The sequence below is a fragment of the Zonotrichia albicollis genome, chromosome 1 (assembly GCF_047830755.1).
Source record: "Zonotrichia albicollis isolate bZonAlb1 chromosome 1, bZonAlb1.hap1, whole genome shotgun sequence".
Classification (NCBI taxonomy): Eukaryota; Metazoa; Chordata; class Aves; order Passeriformes; family Passerellidae; genus Zonotrichia; species Zonotrichia albicollis.
Genome location: NC_133819.1, coordinates 36,685,273 through 36,706,118, shown reverse-complemented (window position 1 = coordinate 36,706,118; position 20,846 = coordinate 36,685,273). Strand labels below are relative to the sequence as shown.

General features: G+C 38.7%; 1 protein-coding gene across 9 annotated transcripts in view; it reads left to right on the top strand.

The window, feature by feature from the left end:
* Window positions 1–20,846, top strand: part of SATB1 (SATB homeobox 1) — a 91,738-nt gene that overhangs the window by 6,829 nt on the left and 64,063 nt on the right. For 4 of the 9 annotated variants that reach the window (XM_074538231.1, XM_074538242.1, XM_074538226.1 and 1 more), the window contains exons 2-5: window positions 14,876–15,111; window positions 18,890–19,066; window positions 19,869–19,995; window positions 20,723–20,846. In XM_074538231.1, coding sequence (XP_074394332.1) covers window positions 14,901–15,111; window positions 18,890–19,066; window positions 19,869–19,995; window positions 20,723–20,846 — 639 coding nt within the window. In that variant the 5' untranslated portion in view covers window positions 14,876–14,900. Of the gene's footprint in view, window positions 1–11,297; window positions 11,432–11,872; window positions 12,030–12,121; window positions 12,192–12,261; window positions 12,356–14,875; window positions 15,112–18,501; window positions 18,629–18,889; window positions 19,067–19,868; window positions 19,996–20,722 lie in introns of those variants that run through there. The other 5 variants (XM_074538200.1, XM_074538215.1, XM_074538199.1 and 2 more) reach the window with 5 other exon arrangements.

Here is a 20,846-nt window from a genome sequence, read left to right as displayed (position 1 = left end):
AATTCAAAGGGTAGATTTTAGAATATCAAATGAAAAAGCATATCTAATTTTTATATTGAGAAGTAAGATTAAAAAAACTTCTAAGCATAGTATGGTAGGTTTTTCACAGGTACAGTTTATTGCTGAGAGGAAATTTGGAGCTTGCTTTTTTGCTGCATCGTATATTGACTATTGTCTGAAACATACACTGGATAATATGAATTTAGGGGGTTCATAGCTTGGTCCACCCATTGCTGTGAAAAAGTGAGTACATTTGCAAAAAGGTGCATAAAATTAGGGGGTTTTTTGATAAATTTCCAGATTCCCCTAACTGTGGAAAGTGCTCCTTGACATAGTGAACTTCCCACAGTTCCCAGGTTCCGCACTGCTGTCATTGCAGGATGAGGCAAGAGGGAAAAAAACCCGCATCCAGCTGTTTTTAAAGCAGAGCTTCTCAGTCGATAATGTCTATGATACATCTTCTTTTAGGTCTTGTTTCTCATTTCTTACCTAGCAGTCCTGTGCAGGAATGGTATGATATAGGTTTTGAGCCCCTAGTTTCGGTATGCTTTGTAAGAAAATCTCACAGTAAAGTCAATCGGTCAAAATCAATCTCTGTCCCATTGACTGTATTTTATTGACTTTCTTTTTCTTTTTTTCTTCACTTGACTCACTGAATACCATAATAATTTTTGCCATTCCTGATGACTTTCATTATAATCTTTTCAAGACAATTTTATGGCATGTTTGCATTTGAAACTTGTGATTCCACTACTTTATTTGGGCTGCAAGCCCTACAAGTAACCGACTTCTGCATTGCCGCTTAAAATGACAATTAGGATACTCATAGGTGTAGTTATTGTTTTCTAAGCATTCCAGAAGAATTTTATGGATACCATGCAGGAGAATTGAACCAGTAGAATTTCTTTATATGTTTGGCAGGATGACAGATATGCCGTAAGAAGCATTATACTGTCTGATAAATTGCATTACCAAGCACTATTTCTTATAGGTTCTGTCTCTTTAAAAATGCAGTCTCCTCTATTTGCCCTATTAATTGTTGATATGTTGCCATCCACGAGACAAAAATTAGAGCTGTAATTAAATAATCATGTGATGCTCCTTAGTGCCAGTGAGAGCAAACTCATTTTTCCAGGCCCTGATGGTCACTGATTATTGTATTACTACTGGCTTGCTTTATTTTTTTTTAATGGCTCTATATTGCTGGGTTACCTAACCACTGCCCTTCTTTTCAAAATTAAAGGAATTGAAGAACATTAAGTCACTTAATTGGCCAGTAGTCTGTGGGGATACAAAGTAGTCATACCTTCTCTCTTTTTGGTCACTCAATTGGTTCTACTGGGAGAACTACATCAGTGGTGTGGTTGTGTGCCATTTAATTTACACTGGTGTTTTGGCTGGGATGGATGCATATAGGGAATGCCAGGAGAATTACAAAAGGAGCAGGGTATTAAAATTCAGAAATGATTAAAATTGAAATAAAAGGATGCTGCTGCTTTGCCAGTACTCTGGCAGTCATAATGACACATAGAGATTAGTTTCCACCTTCATCTTTTCCTTCTTTCTCATTTCCTCTTGTTTATTGTTGACACATTTTCCTTATGTCTCTGCTTCTCAGCGCTTTTTTTTCACTGTTACATATTCCTACTTTTTCTCTTTCCTTAAGCATGGAGAAGCTTACTTAACCTTATTATAACAATAACAGAATAGGTTATTAATATTTAATATGCACATGATTAAAATTTCTCTCTTAAACATAGGTCAGCTCTATTATTAACTGACATGTTATTTTTCATTAAAAATTTTTATTCTGCCCTTACGGTTTCTCAAACACCCTTTACTTTGGTGGTGATTTAACACATAATGTTTAGAAAACTGTGTTAGGCTAGTGAAAAAAAAGAACTTACCAGTCATGGATAATCAATTATGCATGAATTCAGATATAACAGATGGAAACTGGTGAGTTAAAGTTTCTCTTTAGCTTCGTGATTTTTTTGTTTTGTTTTTGTGACACCTGTCTCTTATGTATAGATAAACATCTAACATAGCATACTGCTTTTCATGCATCTTTGTGTTTTTTGCTTTTTGGGTTTGGTTTTTTTTTTCTTTTTGGTTTTGTTGGTGTGGCATAAACTTATTTTCCCCTGTTTATAACTTACTATTTTTAATTTGTTTGTCTGTGAGCATTTCTATACTGCCTGCCTTTTCTAGGGCTGTAGTGTCCTGTGATGAAGCAAGCATTTAATCTTCTAATAAACTACACAATGTAATTTGACCTTAAAATTGTGTCAGCACGATATTCTAAATTATAGGAGTTGATTTTTGCCTTCAGCTGCTCATGGACTATAGTGTTATGACATTAAAGCAACAGGGTAGACTGCGGCTGGGCATATATATTCATATATGCATATATGCACATTCTTGTGATTGTGATACTTATATAGGCGTTCCCTCCAAAGGCATTAATTAAATTTCTTTCAATCATTTGACAATGAAGTAGATTGCTTTACTACTTTTTATTTAAAAGTTCGGTATGGACTGAGAACAGTACATCTTTTGGTCATGGAAAAAATTTTACGGAACTAAATCAAGCAAAAATGACAATAACTCTTTTGATATGCCCATAGCAATGACCACTTGGTATTAAGTAAATGAAGATCTGAATATGTTTTCTTTTTCCTTTTATACAAAAGTATTTAAAAGAGTTTTAAGCATGAACTTAGATGTGAGATGTGTTTCTGTGTAGTTCATTCGTGGCAGCATATTGAGCGATTCTTGTATTTGAAGTTGTTTGAAAAATATGGGGGTAAGTTGATTTGGATGTTCTTTTTCTACAACTGTAACAATTTGGAGCATTTCTTCACCTGGCCCTATCCACTTTGGAAGTGGCACATTTGAAGATGTGGTGCAGAGAGGTTTTCCATCTGTATATCCATAAAGGAAAAATTAATTGAGAGGATGTACTGCATCTTTCATGAGCAGAATATTCCAAAACTTCTCATTTTATCAAGATTTGTGAACGAAAAATCTAATACAGGAAGCAGTTTGTAGTATAACCTGCCAGAAGCAAATTACAGAGAAGACATCTTTCCTCAGATATTTTTTGTATTTAACACAAGAACTAACTTTTTACACACCTGTTAACGGCATTTCCTTCATGTGTTTTCATGAGTATAAATTACTATCACAAATATTAACCAAATTTTGCCCTAAAAATACTGTATTCTAGTGAGTTTCCAGCTGCTGCTCTCCATCTCACTTTGTTTCCATTGTAGCCACTTAGCAGGAAATCTTGAAACACAGTTGCTTTAAGAAAATATATACATCAAATACTTAAATATATGTTTGTTAATTTCTCTCTTTGTGTGCGTGTGTTTGGTTTTGGGTTTTTTGCATTTTTGTTGGTTTTTTTCTAAATAAGAACAAGTATGTTTAACATTTTGAAGTTATTTGGTTTTGCTTTATGTTGTTTGCATTAAACTAAGCATACTCTGACACATGTATAAGTGACCTTTATCTTAGTGACACTACATATGCTAAACCTTTTTTAGTTAGCACCTGGTAATATTAACAAGTATCTTGTTCCTTAAAAGAGCAGTGAATATTAACAGCTAATTGCTCCTGAAAAGAACTAAAAAACTCATTCATTTCATCTTTGTTACTGTGGAATCATCGGAGTTTGAGATTGGAAGGAGCCCTAGAAGAAAATGCTAATTTGGCCAAAACCACCAACTTTCATTTTGTTTTACATGAAAACCACACATTTTGCATGTATTTCATGTACAGTGAATATTGACTCCTGACAAGTTTGGCCGTAATTAGATGCACAGTTTTACTTACAAGGTTTTGAACCGTAGAAAAAGTGCAGCAGAACATGTGCAGAGTTCTGAGTTAATGAAACTGGAAACAGGACATTTCATGTGGTTTGGTGTTTCATAATGAAAGTTTGACATAGTTCAATTCATCAATCAGTTCTAACCATTTCCTTCGACTTAAAACTCTTCCATGTTTTCAGTTTGTGTCACTAGATTTTTAGCTGTATCACCAGGTCAGTGACAGAGATGATTCTTCTGTTGGTGTTGGTGAAGAATCCCTGTGTAAGAACTCACCACGGTTTGAGCTCTACAGCACGAACATCTAAGTCTACATAATAATATTTGAATCATCCTCTGTAGGGATAAGTGCAACTGTTCAGATGTTTTCTACCATAATGCACAGCTTTGCTTGGGCTGTGTGAAATTCATCCCTACCCAGAATTGTTGGATCAAATTTCTGTATTTGTAAAAGCATACTAACTGGGATAGAAGCACAGTGGTTGGAAGTGAGGGAAAATGAGTCACAAAATGGAAAAAAAAAGCAGAACCAGTCAAAAAATTGCAAACAACATTGAAAAACACTTAGGAGATAACTTGCTGTAACTTTCCTTTTAACAAGTAAAAATAACAGGAACTGTTGCTTTCTCTGTCCAGGGATCATGATTTACATACTCTTAAATTAATAGAGCTTCTCTTCAGACACATCCCTAAAATAACCACTTATCAACTGACTCTTTTAGGTAACAATTATATGCCCATCTCATGCCTAGGAGTTATCTAGTGCTGTGATGATGAGGGAGCAGGAACTACTCTTTTTTCATCTCTCAGTGTCCCACATTAAGCATCTTCACATGAAAGACCTAAAAATTATACCTCTGGGTACAAAGCTGTGAAATTAGTGACCTGCTGAAGATACATTTATGACATGGGAAACATGACTGATCCTAAGATGCCAACTTTCCTCCTTTCTTCAAGCTGCCTAATTGCATAAAATATTATTATATAAAGCTTTATTGCATTTTTTAATTTGTTCTTTTTTGTGGAAGTAGTTGGCTGTAGTTGCCACATGGAAATTAAAAGCATGACTCATCAAGGTCCTAGTCTCGTGTTAAGGATGGAAGAGAATATGGTCTTCAAAATGCTTTTTTTAAAGTTGAAGCTTTTTATTTGAAGTGGTTCTAAAGTCCACAGTCATAAAACATACTGGCTTATATTAAATGACATAGAGGTAGTGTTTGTGGCAGTTTATGTCCTACTATTGATAGCAAAAAGTGAACTCAGTTTGTCGACATAGCAGGCAAGAGACTGTGAACTTACAGAGTAAGAATTATGTGATTAACCACTAATATTGATTGCTCTGATCTTTTATGGGAAAGTGGGCACCTCTCTATTACAATTTTAAGCAGCTACGATTTCTTGTGGCAACCAGGGGTGAAAGACTCACTATTCTCATTAGCGCTCTTGTTCACCCTTCTCTACATCATGCCAAACAGATTAGTTGGATTTTACTCCATAATTTTCTTCCAGCATTTTGCCTCTCTGTGACTCACCAAGGGGTGAACTGAAATAACTGTTGGGGCCACATCTGCAGAAGTATGTATTTACTTCAGTAGCACAAGCATCTTAGTCAAAATAGACATACAGCTACGAAACTACTTGCACAAAATGGTTCAGTACTTTGACTAAAAGTAACTTGTTTTATCCATATTCACATTTTGCATATTCTTATTCAACTCCGTTTTAAAAAAAGATTCCGTGATTGAAGTACATTGCTGATAATATTTGCAGGAGTAAACGAGCCTCGTCACAGAGGCAATCAATAGGGAGATGTCTGTTTGTATATGATTTTACATATCTGCAAGCTAGCTGAGACATCCAGCTAAAAAATGCTGCACCATGGGACACTGTGTAGATATCTGATACTTCCCAGGAGCCTTGGGGTCTGTAAACTAATGAATGCACTACATGTAGCCATATATGTAGGTTTTTCACCTCTGACAAATATGGTAAGGATAATTTACTTCACTTAATAACCAATTAAGTGCAGTTCAATACAGCTGACTATCGTAAGTTAAATATTCATTTTACGTAACTGTTTCAGGACATGGTGTGTGAGAGAACACAAACGAGCAGAAATTGCTCATGCAAAATGTGAGAGGGGACGACAGCTTGTGTGTGATGCCTTTCAGTGCTATGAATTTCATTTCATAGCACTTTTGCTTTTTGACAGGCATCCTATCCAGGCTGGGGCAGGTTGCAGTCAAAAAAATCTAGGTTGGTATGTAACTTTTGAGTTCAGCGTGGGGGATGTCGCAGAATGCTGTGATTCACATTGGTGTGCATTGGATTCTTGGGTCGTATGTAAATTGAGATTGCCGCAGCCAAGTTGGTTGAAGCTTTTGAGTGGTGTCAGGCACCTATTGTTGTTCAGGGCAAAGTGAAGGGGAAGTTGGTTTGTGGAGACTGAAAAGCAACTTTAGTCCGAGGTGCAAAACTTATAGGGCTATGGGACCGCGTTGGCACAGCAGCGGTGATGTGCTGAGGTTTGCACAGGTAGACGTGGGAAAGGCCTGTGGGGTGCATCCTTCCCCCTCAGCCACAGCTCTGTTTAACCCATGGGGCAAGTAGGCACGAGCCTCTGGGGCGTCACCCACCTTCCGGCCACAGATGTTTGCCTTCAGAAAGCCACAGAATGGCACTGCCATTGCCCTGCTGCCCAGCAGTACCACTACCCATAGATGTGCACCTGTCACACCTTGCAGTGGGGGAAATGCATTCAAATTCCCACTGAAGAGAATTGTCCTGCTCTCCCGCCGCTGCTGCACAGCTCTGCATCACCTCCAGCACGGGATGGTGCTCACAGTTTGCCCAAAGGGCTGCAGCATTGTCAGAAGTACATATGTGTAAAAGCCAATCAGCCTCTGATCTCCCCAAAGAAATCTGATAAAAGAGAATACACAGCCATGCTGGTTTTGCTTTGCTGCCAGGTCATTTCTGTTTGCATTGCTCAACAGCCAAGCCTCAAGATTTGGGCCCATATTTCCTAATTTATTTTGAACAAGAAAATATTGGAACAGAGACCTTAGGAGGCACTGAGGCAGCATGCCACACTGGAGAATTTGTTTTGCTTTGCAGCTACTGAGACTGCTGCTCGAGAGTTAATTCACCATGGGGTTGAAAATACACGGCCCAACTTTTTAAATATTTGTCTTATTTCAAAATATGCTTGGGCAAAATTCATTTATATATAATAAAAACAGTGCAACAACTTTATTAAGGATTAATAACCTTTATTAAGCATATATTTGCCTGCTGTACGTTGACTAGAAGCTATGAAAAATGTGATGTTACTATTGCCGCGTGTTTAAATGATTGCCTGCATATGTATCCATGACAATATCTATTCATCTTCTGTTCTTTATATATGTTTTTATTATAAATATCTTTATTCTAGCTGAACATTTTAATATCAAAGTTGACACAGTGAAGTGCAAATTGGAATAGGTCAAATGAAAATCAGATATCTGTATCTTGAATTATTTCCAAGTAGTTCGGTATTGATAAGAGATATCTGATTGTTGTCTGTCAAGATGTAGCAGCCTTCAGTAATTCGTGCTTTCTAGTCAAAGCAAGGGTTTCACGCTCAGCTTTCCAAGTCTGTAGTAAATACTTTACCAGGCATAAGTGGTGTATGGGAATTAGATTAATCCATGTGGTAGAGAGTTTATAAGGTTTAGTGCATATATGCAATTTCAAGAAGAGAGTTCTTTTCCATAATCATTTATCTCAAGCATAGGAAGCATATGCACAATTATATAATTAACAGAATATTTGTTTGTCAGTGTTTGGTTATGTGCGTAATAATATCATTATTAGGCCTTCTGTGCTCCTGTATTATCAGATTGTTATCTCCCTGCTCCTTTAATTCACCATCTCTGCTTTTTAGATTAATCACTTTGTTTTAATCCAAACATTGTGTTGTTTTGGTTTGTCTTTTTTTTTTTAACCAGGAACAGAATGATTTGTGAACACCAAAGCAAAAGTTATTTTAGAAGACTGTAATCTTTTGTTGTTGTTATTTGGTTTTGTTATTGTCATATCTGGTAATCATTTTTATAAGGTGGTATTTTAGTCCCAAATCTTGTTCCAGATAATATTTGCTCTATTCTAATCAGCTCTGCATCTCTTAAATTATCTTCAGTGTCCTTATCCTCCATCATACTGCAGGCAGCATACTGCCAGCTGAAACTCTCACAGTCTTCATGATTTTCTTCTTTAGTGGCCAGTCCTGCTTACTGCTGAAGTTTAAGTTTACCTTATTAGGCTTTTCTGAAAAGGTTGAAAAAATAGTACATTGAGATTTTCCATTGTGCCTACAAAGTTTGAATTAAACTAGTTAATACAGTTTTCCTCCAAATATTCAAATGTATTGGGAAATACATATATATATATATATATATATATATATATTTTTTTTTTTTTTTTTTTAAGAGGGACTCATTGATACTCTATCCTGTTGAAAAAAAAATTGGTTTCTAAACAAACAACCCGCTAGACAGTTACCCCTTGATCATATGTTATGGAAGATGTCATCTACATTTCCCCTTGTTTTTCTTTGCGAAACATGTTTCTTTGGTTTTGGGTTTTGGTTTTTATTTTTCCTTTTCAGCAGTCTCGGTAATGATCTTAGTAAGCCTTTTCAAGACATACAGCATAGGTACAACTTTTCATGTTTCATACATATGCCACCTCCACTTATTCTGCTTTGAATAATAGTATTATGTAACAGTGTATTCATTTTCCAGCCTTGCATTTCTTTGCTTCTGAGATTATAATCTATTTTATGCACTGCAGAATATGATAAATATTTCATGCATTTCGCCCTATTACCATTTTCTTTTTCCTGCATGTCTTATATGCTGTTTGTGCTTATTTTAGTAAACATCAATGTGATTCTTTACCTTGTCTTGATGCATTCCTCTTTTTTAATAATAAGTAGTATATGCGTAGTGCAAAATTTTCTCTTTATAGAATTAATGATTTTCCTTTTCTGTGTTCAGAGGCCATACTATTTTGTGTATTACAGGACTGGTATTAGCCTTCTCACTCACCTACTTTTGCTGCTGCCTCATGTTTGTGTTTTGTTGTTGCTTTGTTGTCGGTTGTTTTAAAGTTACTGCCCTAAACATTTTGGTTATATACCTGTCTATGCAGTAATTCATGTTTTCTTTGGTCGATGATGCAACTTTCCCTTTAGACATAGTATATTCAAACACTATGCATTTTATCAATAAAGAAGTTTAATTTTTCCCTTATCTCGCAGCTTGTACAAACTTGTTGCTTTCAAGTTTGTCTAGTTGGGTTACTTTCTTCCAAGTGCATGATGGGAACAAGCCCTGTCTGTCTCGCAGTTACTTATTTTGTCAATACTTTACCACCTTTTAGCTTTCACCTTTCAGGGGTGGCTTTCGGTCCCGCGCTGCGGACTTGACACAGGGGCAGTTCTGTGGCGTGGGGATGTGGCATGTGGCCGTCCCGAGCCCGGAGCGGTGTATCGCTCTCACGCACGGTGTGCTGCAGCTCGCTCTGGCTGGCCGCGGCGCCCAGCGGAGCCACCACAGCCGCGGTGGATGATGCCCTCCGCGGAACGAGCCCGGTTTCACTCAGCCTCGGCCGCCTTTCAGAACCGCGGCTGGTGCTGTTCTTTCACCCCCGTCGGTATCGAAGGCGAGGGGAAGGAAGGAGAAACTTCTTTCCCCCACATGAGCCGCTGGCCCCCCGAGGCCGCCCCCGAGGCGCGTCCCCACCTACGGGCCCTGGGGGGCCGCCGCCGCTGCTGTGCACCTGCCCGGTGCAGCCCGCGCAGGCTCCGCGCCGAGGGGCGGGGGCTGCGACAGCGCGGCGCACCCGGCAGCGCCGGCAGGATATTGTTCAGCCTTCACCCCCGCCCCTCTTCCTCCTGCTGCTGCGGGTGCTGCTGCTGTGCCCCCATGCCCGTTCCCCCGGCTCGCCCCCTCCGCCGCAGGCCCCATCTGCCGGGGGGGCGCGCTGTGGCGCGGAGCGGGGCGGCGCGGAGCGGGCATTGTGCGCGGCGCAGGCAGGGCCGCCTCACCCGTACCCAGCGAGCTGCAAATTCGTGCGCGCCCGGAAGCCGCACGCCCTCTTCCCCCGGCCCCCCCGCTCACCTACCGCCGCCGGCGGCCGCCCCCCCGGCCCGGCCCGGCCTGGCCTGGCCCGGCGCCCCCTCCCCGCTCCTCGCTGCGGTCCCCCTCTGCCACCGCACTTCTGCCGACCCCCTCCTCCTTCCCCGGCCTCCCCTCCCCCACGCCTCTCTCCTTCACCACCACCTCCTCCTCCTCATCCTCCTCCTCCTCTGCCACTTTCTCTCTCTCTCCCAGGACGCGTCGGATGATCCGGGGCCGCTGGGGAAGGGCTCCGGGCAGCAGCAGGGAGGCTGCGTCCTCCTCCCGTCTCCGGCTGTGGAAAAAAAAAAAAAAAAAAAAAAAAAAAAAAAGCCGGTGGCCTCGGTGTTATTTTGTATTAAAATGAGGAGGAGGAAGAAGAAGCAGCGGCAGCAGCGGCAGCGAGCGGTAGCGGAGAGGAGGAGAGGAGGCTGTGAGCAGGGGACGGCGGCGGCAGCAGCAGGAGGAGGAGGAGTAGTGATGAGTCAACTAATAATTTAATGGGGACAGAAACAGAGAGGGAGAGAGAGGAGGGGGGGGAGCAGAGCAGAGCGAGGCAGCTCCGTCCGGGGACACACACATACACACACACATATCCATGTAACATCCAGCAACAACCACCAAACCGGCCTAAATAACAACCATACCCAGCCAGCCAGGGGAAACGAGAATTAAAAAAAAAAAAAAAAAAAAGAAAAAAGACAAAATACAAAGCCTACCATTATTATTCTTTTTCAATTGTTACTGGGGTTTTTTTGCTGGCTTGGTTTTTGTTGTTGTTGGCTTTTTGCAACCTTTCTATTTTATATTTTTTACCCCTTCTTGCGAGTAACTCTTCTCGGAGTTCCCAGATTTTCTTTTTTTTTTTTCTTTGCAGAAGCAGAACCAGTTTTTTGTTGGTGGTTTTCTTTTTTCCTTTTTTTTTTTTTTTTTTAGTTTTTTTTTTTTCCTAATAGGATCGGGTTTTTTTTTAAATATAATTTCTCCCGGTGTTGGACTCGGAGGGAGTGAAACCTCGTCACTTTTTTGTAGTGGTGGTGGTGTGCCTTGTTGTGTGTTTCCTTCCTCCCCTCTGTTCTTTTTCTCTCTCTCCTCCTCTCTCGCTCCCTCTCTCCCCCCGTCACTCGCACAACAGCCCCCGGTAAATGAGAGGAGACAGGTCCTCTCTGCCTTTTTTTTCTTCCTTTTTTTTTTTTTTTTTCCCTCCCCGGACCGCAGAAGCGAGATTAAAAGTGGCATTTTAGTGCCTTTTCCTGCAATTTTCTCTCCACTTTTTTTTTTTTTTTCTCTTTTTATCTCCAGTAGCGATCTCTGGGGCTGAGGTTTCTGCAGAAAGTTTGGGGGCTGTTACGGTGTATATTTTTGCGGAGGGGGAGGGGAGCGGGCTCCTTCTGTGTGTGCTGCTCCTCTGGGTGCCTATTGGAGAATAATAGTGTAAGTGACAACCTAGAAGTAGACTTTCTGCTCTTCACACTGGATAGAAAAGCTGCCTTTTTTTTTCTTTGCTTTTTTTTTAATAACCCCCTTTCTCACTTGATCCTTTATGCATTGGTTTTATTTTTGAAAGGATAGCTAGACTTAAATCACCCTCCACCTTAATTTAAACCTGCTACTTATTTTTAAATTATTATTATTATTATTAATTCCTCATTTTGAGCGTTACACTTGTCTGATCAATTTGATCTGCAGCTCTGTCTTCCGTTGCTAAACCTCGAAAACTGGCTCTCTCAAAAGATATTTAATCTCTATTTTTTTTTTTGTCCATTGCCATTTTTGCTCATGGCTACTCTGTTTCTCGCTATCTGTTTTTGCCCCTCCTCGCCTAGAGGAAAATAGCAACAAGAAAAAAAAGAAAAAAAAAAAGAGAATATTAGGGGAAGTAGTCCTCAGGTCTGCTGCCCCCCCCCCACCCCCCTTCAGAAAGGGGGGGACCTAAAAACATCAGTCTTGAACTTCTTCCTCTTCAAGAGCTCGGGCTGCAAAGGAAACCTCCTTTGTTTTTGTTATTTATATGCTGTCAAGTTTTGAAGTGGTGAGTTTCGGGTCGGTTTTGCTAATTTCACTCAGAAAACTGCAGTGTTTCTCTTTCTAGATAAGTACTTTGCTTCTTTGTCTCTTTAAAAGGTCACAGGGAAAGCTTGGCCTGGATTGTGAGAGCCATATGGAACGGATAAGTGCGGAGCCTCTCTCAAATGTGATTATGGGTTTTTATGGGGGAGGGAGGGAAGAGGAGGGGAAAGGCATGGGGAGGGGGCTGATTCAGGAGGAGAGAAAGAAATAATATAATACCGGCAGCGTTACATCGCGACAAAAGGAGATACGGCACCGACTCTCATTCAGAAATTGCGCGGTGTGCCTGTACGTGTACGCTGGCTCCGGGAAACTGTGCCTTGAAATTGTGCTCTTAGTGATCTGTGATGAAAACTTGTAGTTGTGAAAGATGCCTAAATGCGAAACCCGGGGAAACTCCTGGCCTGGAACCGGCGGAGATGATAGGTCTTTCCTGCCACCCTCTCCCTGGGCAGGCCATGCTGGTTGTTGCTCATCACTATTCCAAACTGAGGTTTCAGTGAACTTTAGCCTTGGGCATGGAGTTTAAATGAGTAAATTAGGTGTTTTATGTGCATGTAATTTTGCTTTGTAACATAAAGCTTTTTACAAGATGACTAAGCGGTGAAAGGATGCCGATGGGTGGGTATTCTCAGGCCAAGCGAAAATGACCCATTTGGTGTTTTGGTTGCAGTCAGTGTATTAACTAAGTGGCGATCTATCACTTTTATTCACTGTACATGATGTAGTGCGATTCTGACTCATGATGACTAGATACTTTTTGTAGCAAAGAACCTTCCTGCCTTAGAGTACTTCTGAAGTTGCCAAAAGTGATGAGGAATTTCTTGTTCGAAGCTTTTTTTGTGTGTGTTTTCTTTTACTCTTCCCCCCCAACACCCCTTTTTTTTTCTTTTTTTCTTTTTTTTTTTTTTTTTTTTTGTTAATCCTCTTTTTCTTGAGATAGACCAGTCTCAGAATAGCAGCCCTATGGTCTGTTAGTGTTGTTAGAAACATCGGAAGATGTTAACAGTTTGAGTCTGTAATTCTTTGCTTAGGTTACACTTAGCACAGTTTAAAAAATTCTTTTTGAAAAGTGGCTAAAGTAGGCATGTTTACTGTTAATGAGACGCATGACCTAAAACAGATGGGATAAAGATGAATAGTGAACCTTAGCTTGTCACCTAACAGCATAAGGAAAAATAATGATTGTCTGAACTTCATCTATTTGGTTGCATTCTTGAGGTTGCTTGTAAAGGTTCGAGTTAATATATTGCTTTTTTCTTCACCGTATCGGGAAAAACAGCGTGATGTTCAAAGAAGAAAAAAATAGTCTGCACAATTATCACTGGCATGTATACTAGTGACATAGAACTGCATATATAAAAAGATTCCAAGATATTTAGGCTCTAGTAACTTGGCTATGAAATGTGCAGAAAATGTATTGAATTTTTAGGCAACTGAAAGAAAAGTAGCAATTATCCGATTCACACCAGTCTTTCTAAATGTGACTTCCCCAGTATTACTATTTGTACTTGCTAATGTAAACACTGGTTCAAAGATTAATGTCTGTTGACCTGTCCTTAGTGATTATATTATTTATATTTATATATATAACATAATTGTCTGTATAGTTATACCTTTTCCTGTCAGGGAAAGGTAGATAAAATACCTAACAATCACAACAGTATTGATTAGTGAAATCATAACCAGAAAGATGCCTTTGCTCTCAGCAAGCTTTTTTAATACAGTTGAAAAACAGGTACTGATGAGTGGCAAAAATCCTTAAAACTTACTCTGTTATGTTGTAGGCTTGGGAGATTTTTAGTGGTTTGACTGTAATTGTTATTCATGGACAGAGGTTTCAGAAGTTTAAAAAAAGGGAAGTACAAGCATGCTAATATATACCTTTTCTTAATTTGCTATTGAAATTCTGTTTTTTTGGTTTCAAATAGCTGTGTCAGCATCACTCAGGTTTTGGGGTTTTTTTATATTTAAGGGCATCAAAAGTACTGTAGAAATTGTGGAGGATTTTTCCCCAGCTTTATGTTTGATGAGAAACTACTCCGTTATTTATCTTAATTGAATAAACTACTTTGTTTAACACTTGAAGCTTAATATCTGAAAAATTGCATGTTTTGAACCTTGCAAAAGTTGATAAACTCTGTATAATATTGGTTAGGAAATTCAAAAGCAATCCTCTCCCACCACTGCTTTCTGAAGTTAAATGTCAAATTCTTTTCTAACTTCTATTTTTAAGGGGGAGAGGAATTGTAAATGGAAATAGTCTACATCTCTAATAAATCTGTTGCTTCTTCAACTTAAGTTTTAACAATCTCTCTATTTTTGCTTGTCCATTTTATAATCAAATAGATCAAGAATTTTTTCATTAGAATCTTTCTCTCTCCCTCCACAACAAAAACATCCGCGAATAATAACAAACCTTTCTGTGAGATTTGTAACAATACCTGTCTTGGAGCGCACACCTTGACAATCATCATCACTTATATGGGTTGTAGACTCTCTCAGTTTTAGTAGAATATCTCCAAAGATTTTTTAAATTTTTTTTAAGAAGTACTCTGGTTGGCTTTTAAAAAACCATTCCATTATATTATGATACAATCTCTCTGTAAACTGGGGTATGAGGTAATTTTTGAAAAACAAGTTTGTTTCTTTAAAAAAAAACATTTATTTCTAGTTAAAATAGTTATCTATTCTTCTTTATGAGCTTGTGATACATATATATCTGTCTCTGTACATGTGCAGGCTGTGTACGTATACATATGCGCACACGTGTACAACATATATAATTTTTTTTTTTAATCATGGCAGGTGATCTTTAGAGGCGGGACTGAGTATGGATCATTTGAACGAGGCAACTCAGGGGAAAGAACATTCAGAAATGTCTAACAATGTAAGCGATCCGAAGGGTCCACCAGCCAAAATTGCGCGCTTGGAACAGAATGGGAGCCCATTAGGAAGAGGAAGACTTGGAAGTACAGGAACTAAAATGCAAGGAGTGCCTTTAAAACACTCTGGACACCTGATGAAAACTAATATTAGAAAAGGTAACGCTTTTGATAATTCTGCATTAGAGAAATATGATTTATAATATTTGGGGGGGAAGCATACTTTTGCAGACTTAACTTCTTTTATATTTCAGAATTAAAATTTCCATTCTAAAATACTATATATTCCCAATTCTGATATAAATCACTTTTGGGAAATGTAAGGTTCCTTCTTGGGTGGAGCATCTTGCTTTTCAGGGTGGAGTCTGATTTTTGTTAAGGTAAAGGCTAGCTACTGTGATTAAAGGAAATTCTTACATTGAAATATAAGTAATTTGGTGCGTTAATTCTTTGAGTAAGCGCTGGGCTAAGAAACGCAAAAATATGTAAGAGTAAATAATGAACCCCCCAAAAAAATTCTTTGCCTTTCCTCCTAATGATGGTCCTATGATTGGAAGGGCAGCAGTATTTCCATAACAGTTGCAAGTTGGTTTAAAGGAGAGAGTGTAAATCTTTAGGTATCACATTGGAAAAGTCATTTATGATGTCAATCTTCGCAGTTTATTTTCTTAAGTACAATTCATTATTGAACAATGAACAACTTGGGTGTCATATTTTTCAGTGGCTGGTTTGCTGTAATTAGACATTTACACAAGGAAAAGGCACATTTAGAATCGTTGATGTTTGTATATGGATGGCTTTTGTTTGCATTGAAAATACTTTTAATGGACAATAATATGCAAATTTTACTTATCAAAATTTGTAAGTCTTTTTGACCATGTCCTGCAGGCTTGTTAATTTAAATTGAAATATGCTGCATGTAATTTGGCATATATCTTAAAACAGCCTCTACTTTTCCTAGTATAATCAGTTATGTTTATAATCCAGATTTTTCTTGTATTTGCTAAGCAAAGTGCAAAATGCAACCAAGACTATTAAACGCACAAAGTTTAGAAGGCAGAGGAATTTCATTGTGTCTGATGCATAACATTTATCGTACAATCATTTATTTTTTCCTCGGTTTGGCGAAAACAAAGAATATATTGATCCTGAAATGAACAGACACAGCAGTCCGTATTGTTAGATCTTTATCTATTAAAAATGGAAAAACAGCACTTCAGCAAATTCTTTGGCCTCTGCTCATGATTACCCTATTTATTGATTGTTTGCCAAGAATGTATGCATCTTAAGAAAGCCAGGGTAAGAGCATTAAAAATATAATTTATTACGGCTTTTCAAGCAGAGTGCATTAACATTGTACAGTGAAGCAGTGGAGCTGTATAAAAAGGACTTTCTGACGCCTGCAAACATATAAGTTCCATAAATTCCTAAATAGGAGATTTCAGCTGTCTCTGGTATTATGTGATATTTGCACAGCAAACTTTAATGCCAGGACAGTTTTAGACAAGGATTCTACAGACTTCAGTGCTCCTTATGGCAGACGTGCTGTTTACACAGACTCGTAAACCTTCAGCAAAAGCTCTAACACTGCCTTCAGGTTTAAATCATGCTGTATTTTTAGCAGGGAGCGCTGACCAATGCTCTCCCCTTTAATACTAGAAGGTTATGAAGTTGCTGCACTTGGAGGTCTTGCCAAGTACTAGCAGGAGTGATCAGCCAGCTGAGATTGTGCTCTCCTGTATAACATTTTTCACATTAACAGAAGGACACTAGTGACAGTTTGCTAAAAGATTTAGTGGCTTGATTTGTAGTCAGATGATACCTGTGTCGCACTACTGGGATCCACCTCTGTTAATCTATGCTGTGCCTCAAAATTTGGCCAGGAGGCTCTCCTGTGTTGTTTAAAGTACCACATTTACCAAAATGCTGCGACTGAAGAAACCATGTACCCGGCAAAAAAAGGTGCTGATAAGCAGCAAAGTACCGTGTGTTGTGTCTGATCATAGCTTAATTTGTAGGAGCTGATAAGGGGAAGAATAAATATGCTTTAGTTGGTTTAGGATGTGTCTGCACTGTTTGTTAGAATGAAGCTTTGCTTACACTTTATCTTCAGGAATTACTGGTGAAACTACTTAAGAATTTTGAGCCCTTACTCTGAGTCAGATGGTAGTAGGTAAAACATCAATTGCGAGAGCCTAAAAGGGAGAAAAAGCCCAAAAAACAAACCACCACCTTTTTGCAGATGAGTTGTTTGTGTCCACAGCTTATTTAAAACCAGTGAAATAAACATCACTTTGCATGTACTGATTTTGCTTTGGTCTTCTCTCCCTTCCTGGCCAGTCTCACTTAGATTACAAAAAAAAAAAAATTACAAAGAAAAAAAAAAATCTCCTTCCTGCACTACATAAATATTGGCAAGCTTTTGCTCTTGTGTTTCAGTCTTTCATGCTGAGCCTATTGGGCAAACTGGAGTGAGTTTGTGAGCTTTTCTTTGCAAGCCTGAAGGGGTTTGTTTGCCAGAGATTGGCTCTCTGGTGAACAGATGTAGTTTAAATATACGTGCTTAAGAGGTATCTTTTTTATCGTGATTTCTTACTATATGTTAGAGCACAAATCAGCAGATGTGGTCTTACTCTATTGTCAAGAGTAAAGCTTCCTTTTAGACTACAGCATGTCTGGTGCCCCTTAGCGGGTTAGGAGGTTTCTGTAAGTCTAGAGGGCAGTGGTTATAGAGGCATTAACATTGTAGGACTAATTGGAGTTCCTGGGTGCCCTGTTAAAATAACCCTTGTCATCATTTATGCTAAAGATGATACCCCTCTGGCAGGCTGCCATAAGACAGTTCTGCACATCTCCTTTTAACCCTTCTCCTTTCTGTCATTAAGAGATCCTAACCTGTGCTGCTGGAGACAGTGGAACAGGATTGGAGCTTAAAACCACAGGTCATTGTGTCATCAGTGTCCATCTGGGAGGCTGGGAGGGATTTTCATATAGTCCAGGAATGTGATTGCTGGGAGAGACTTTGTCCCTAAACCAGCTTGGGTTGTTTGTTACTTCTCTCTCTGTCATCAAAAGGGAGGAAAATAAAATAAAATAAATAAAAAGAAAAAAGAAAAAGGCAAAAGAAAAGAAAAAAAGGTTACTTGCTTAATATTCTGTGCAGTGTATGGAAGGGTTTGCCATATGATGCTGCAAAACTGGAAACTAGGAATTAACTTTCAGGCATGCCAAAATAGCGTTGTGGGATGTAAAGTGCAGGAGACAACAACAAGAACAACAAAAATAAGCCTGAACTGCAGGTACACTTCTTAAAGTGGCATTGAAGTCATGATTTGTTCCTTAAAGATGCAAGAGAAAGTAGTGCTCAATTGCACTCAGTGAATGAAGCACAAATTAGTGTTAACTTTTGCCTTGTTTCCTTGTGTACTCTTTTCAGAGTGAATGTATAACACACAAGGTGATTTGTGTTGATGTTGAAACCAATTAAATATTTTTGGCAGGACTAAGAAAGTTTTAATGTTAACAAACAAAATTATGTGGCTGGTACTAAAATGGCTTACAGTGAAGACATCTGCAGTATGTATTTAGGTTCTCATGCTGCCTGCTACTCACAACAAATCAGGCAGGACAGAGAGAATCAACTTCTCTTCAGTCAACCTTGTTATTTCTATAGAAGGTAATTCTTTAAATCTGCATCTGATCAAGGGAGATAATTTTGCATTTCTGCCTTTCAGGGAGATATATGTTTTGTAGAACTTTCTGTTTATTGGGGAGGGTGAAGGGAAAGGACTCGGGGAATATGTTGATCAAATATTTGTGATGATTCTTGATGCCTCCTCTGCCTGTTCGTACAGGTTTTATTTACATAACTCTGTATAGACCCACCTACTCTACTATAACTCAAGTTTAATATGTTAAATTTAATTTTTTTTAATAGGAAGTATGCTTCCAGTTTTCTGTGTAGTTGAACATTATGAAAATGCCATTGAGTATGATTCTAAGGAGGAGCATGCAGAATTTGTGTTGGTGAGGAAGGATATGCTTTTCAACCAGCTGATTGAAATGGCATTGCTATCTCTTGGATATTCTCACAGCTCTGCTGCCCAAGCAAAAGGTAAATAAGATTATGAAATTGTACAATGAATTGTGTTTGTTTGTGGGGTCTTGGGGGAGGGGCAGGATTTCTTTCAGGAATGCAATGCAGGTTTTACTTAAACTTCTTACAGATTCTGTGTCTGTATTTTTTTTTTCCTTGATGTGTTTTTATTTAGTTAGTACACATTTTGTTGATGGGGAATGTGGAGGTAAATTCCCTTTTTTTTCTTTTTTTTTTTTTAAAGAAGAAAAAAGACTTCAACTGAATCATTAGTATGCTTATTGACCTTAATAATCTGCTCCACTGAGGATCCACAAGGAAGTGTAAAGCATATTTGAGCAGATGGACTGTTGAGAGTCAACTTGCATTTATGACTGAATATCCAGCTCTGTTTCTTTTATTTTGTTCCTGATGGTTTTATAGACTGCAAAGTAATTTTTTTGTGCTCAATTCTTGCATTGCAAAATTCTTACTAATTTATTGAGAGGAATGCTAACTATTATATCATGTCCTACTGAATTCATGGGAGCTTAGGAAAATATACTTCTGTACATATTTAAAAAATCTCTACTGCAATGCATTTGTATTATTTCATAATATAGATAAGGCCTATCCTTGGTGGTGTGTGGGTGGGGGTTTTTGGAGGGGGAGGGGGTTGTTCTTTTGTTTTGCCAGATTTAAGAGGTTAGAAACAAAGGTAGTGATCTTGTTAAAATCAGATATTTCTTTTGCCCCTAGGAATTAGGTAAATCACTTTCTTTCAATTTTTCCTGCCCTTCTTGCCCACTCCCCCTCCCCTCCGAAAATTACAATCCTGCAGGGCTTATCCAGGTTGGGAAGTGGAATCCAGTTCCACTCTCCTATGTGACAGATGCCCCTGATGCTACAGTAGCAGACATGCTGCAAGACGTGTATCATGTGGTCACACTGAAAATCCAGTTACACAGGTAAGTCATATACCAGTTCTGGGATGTGAAGTGTTATTTGTCTGCTCTTAACTGTTAATATTGCTTGTATTTAATTCCCACTGTGCTTTGTGCTCAAAGTACAAAGGCTTGCCTAAATTCCTTTTTAGTTACTCTAATTTTTCTTTGACTTACAGTATACTATTGCAGAAAACTTTTATAGCTCTGATACATAGATTTTCTTTGGATATCTCATTAAAACTATATTGCATTTTAGTCAATTAAATGATGCATTACAAGAAGGCATTTTACATAAAGTTTACTTAAGAGAAAAATATTTTTGCATATCATGAACAGTACCATCTGTGTGCATTTTGTAAGAGAATGACTTGCTCTCACTTATTGTTGCTGTCTAGGCTCTTAAATTTCACGGCAACAAAAAAGCAAAAATGGTTAATATATTAATGCTTTTCATGATCAGTCGTGAGAAAGCATTACACCTTAAATTGTTTTACCAAGCGCATCAGAGCAGGAAGGTAGAAGTAACATGAAAAAATAGTCGCCACATGCAGCTGATGTATAATTCATGCATCAATACAGCAGATGTGTTGTATAAAGTAATTAACTAATCGGAACAATCAGGAGACCGAGAGCAATCTCCAGATGCATCTGCTTGATGCGCAAAATGAAATCTGTCTGTCTTAAAGGAATGTTCTGCAGCAGGATGCAATCTTGTAATAATCCCTTTTCTAATCTGTGTTTCAAATAGTTGCCCTAAACTAGAAGACTTGCCTCCTGAACAATGGTCTCACACAACAGTAAGAAATGCTCTGAAGGACTTACTGAAGGATATGAACCAGAGTTCATTGGCCAAGGAATGTCCCCTTTCGCAG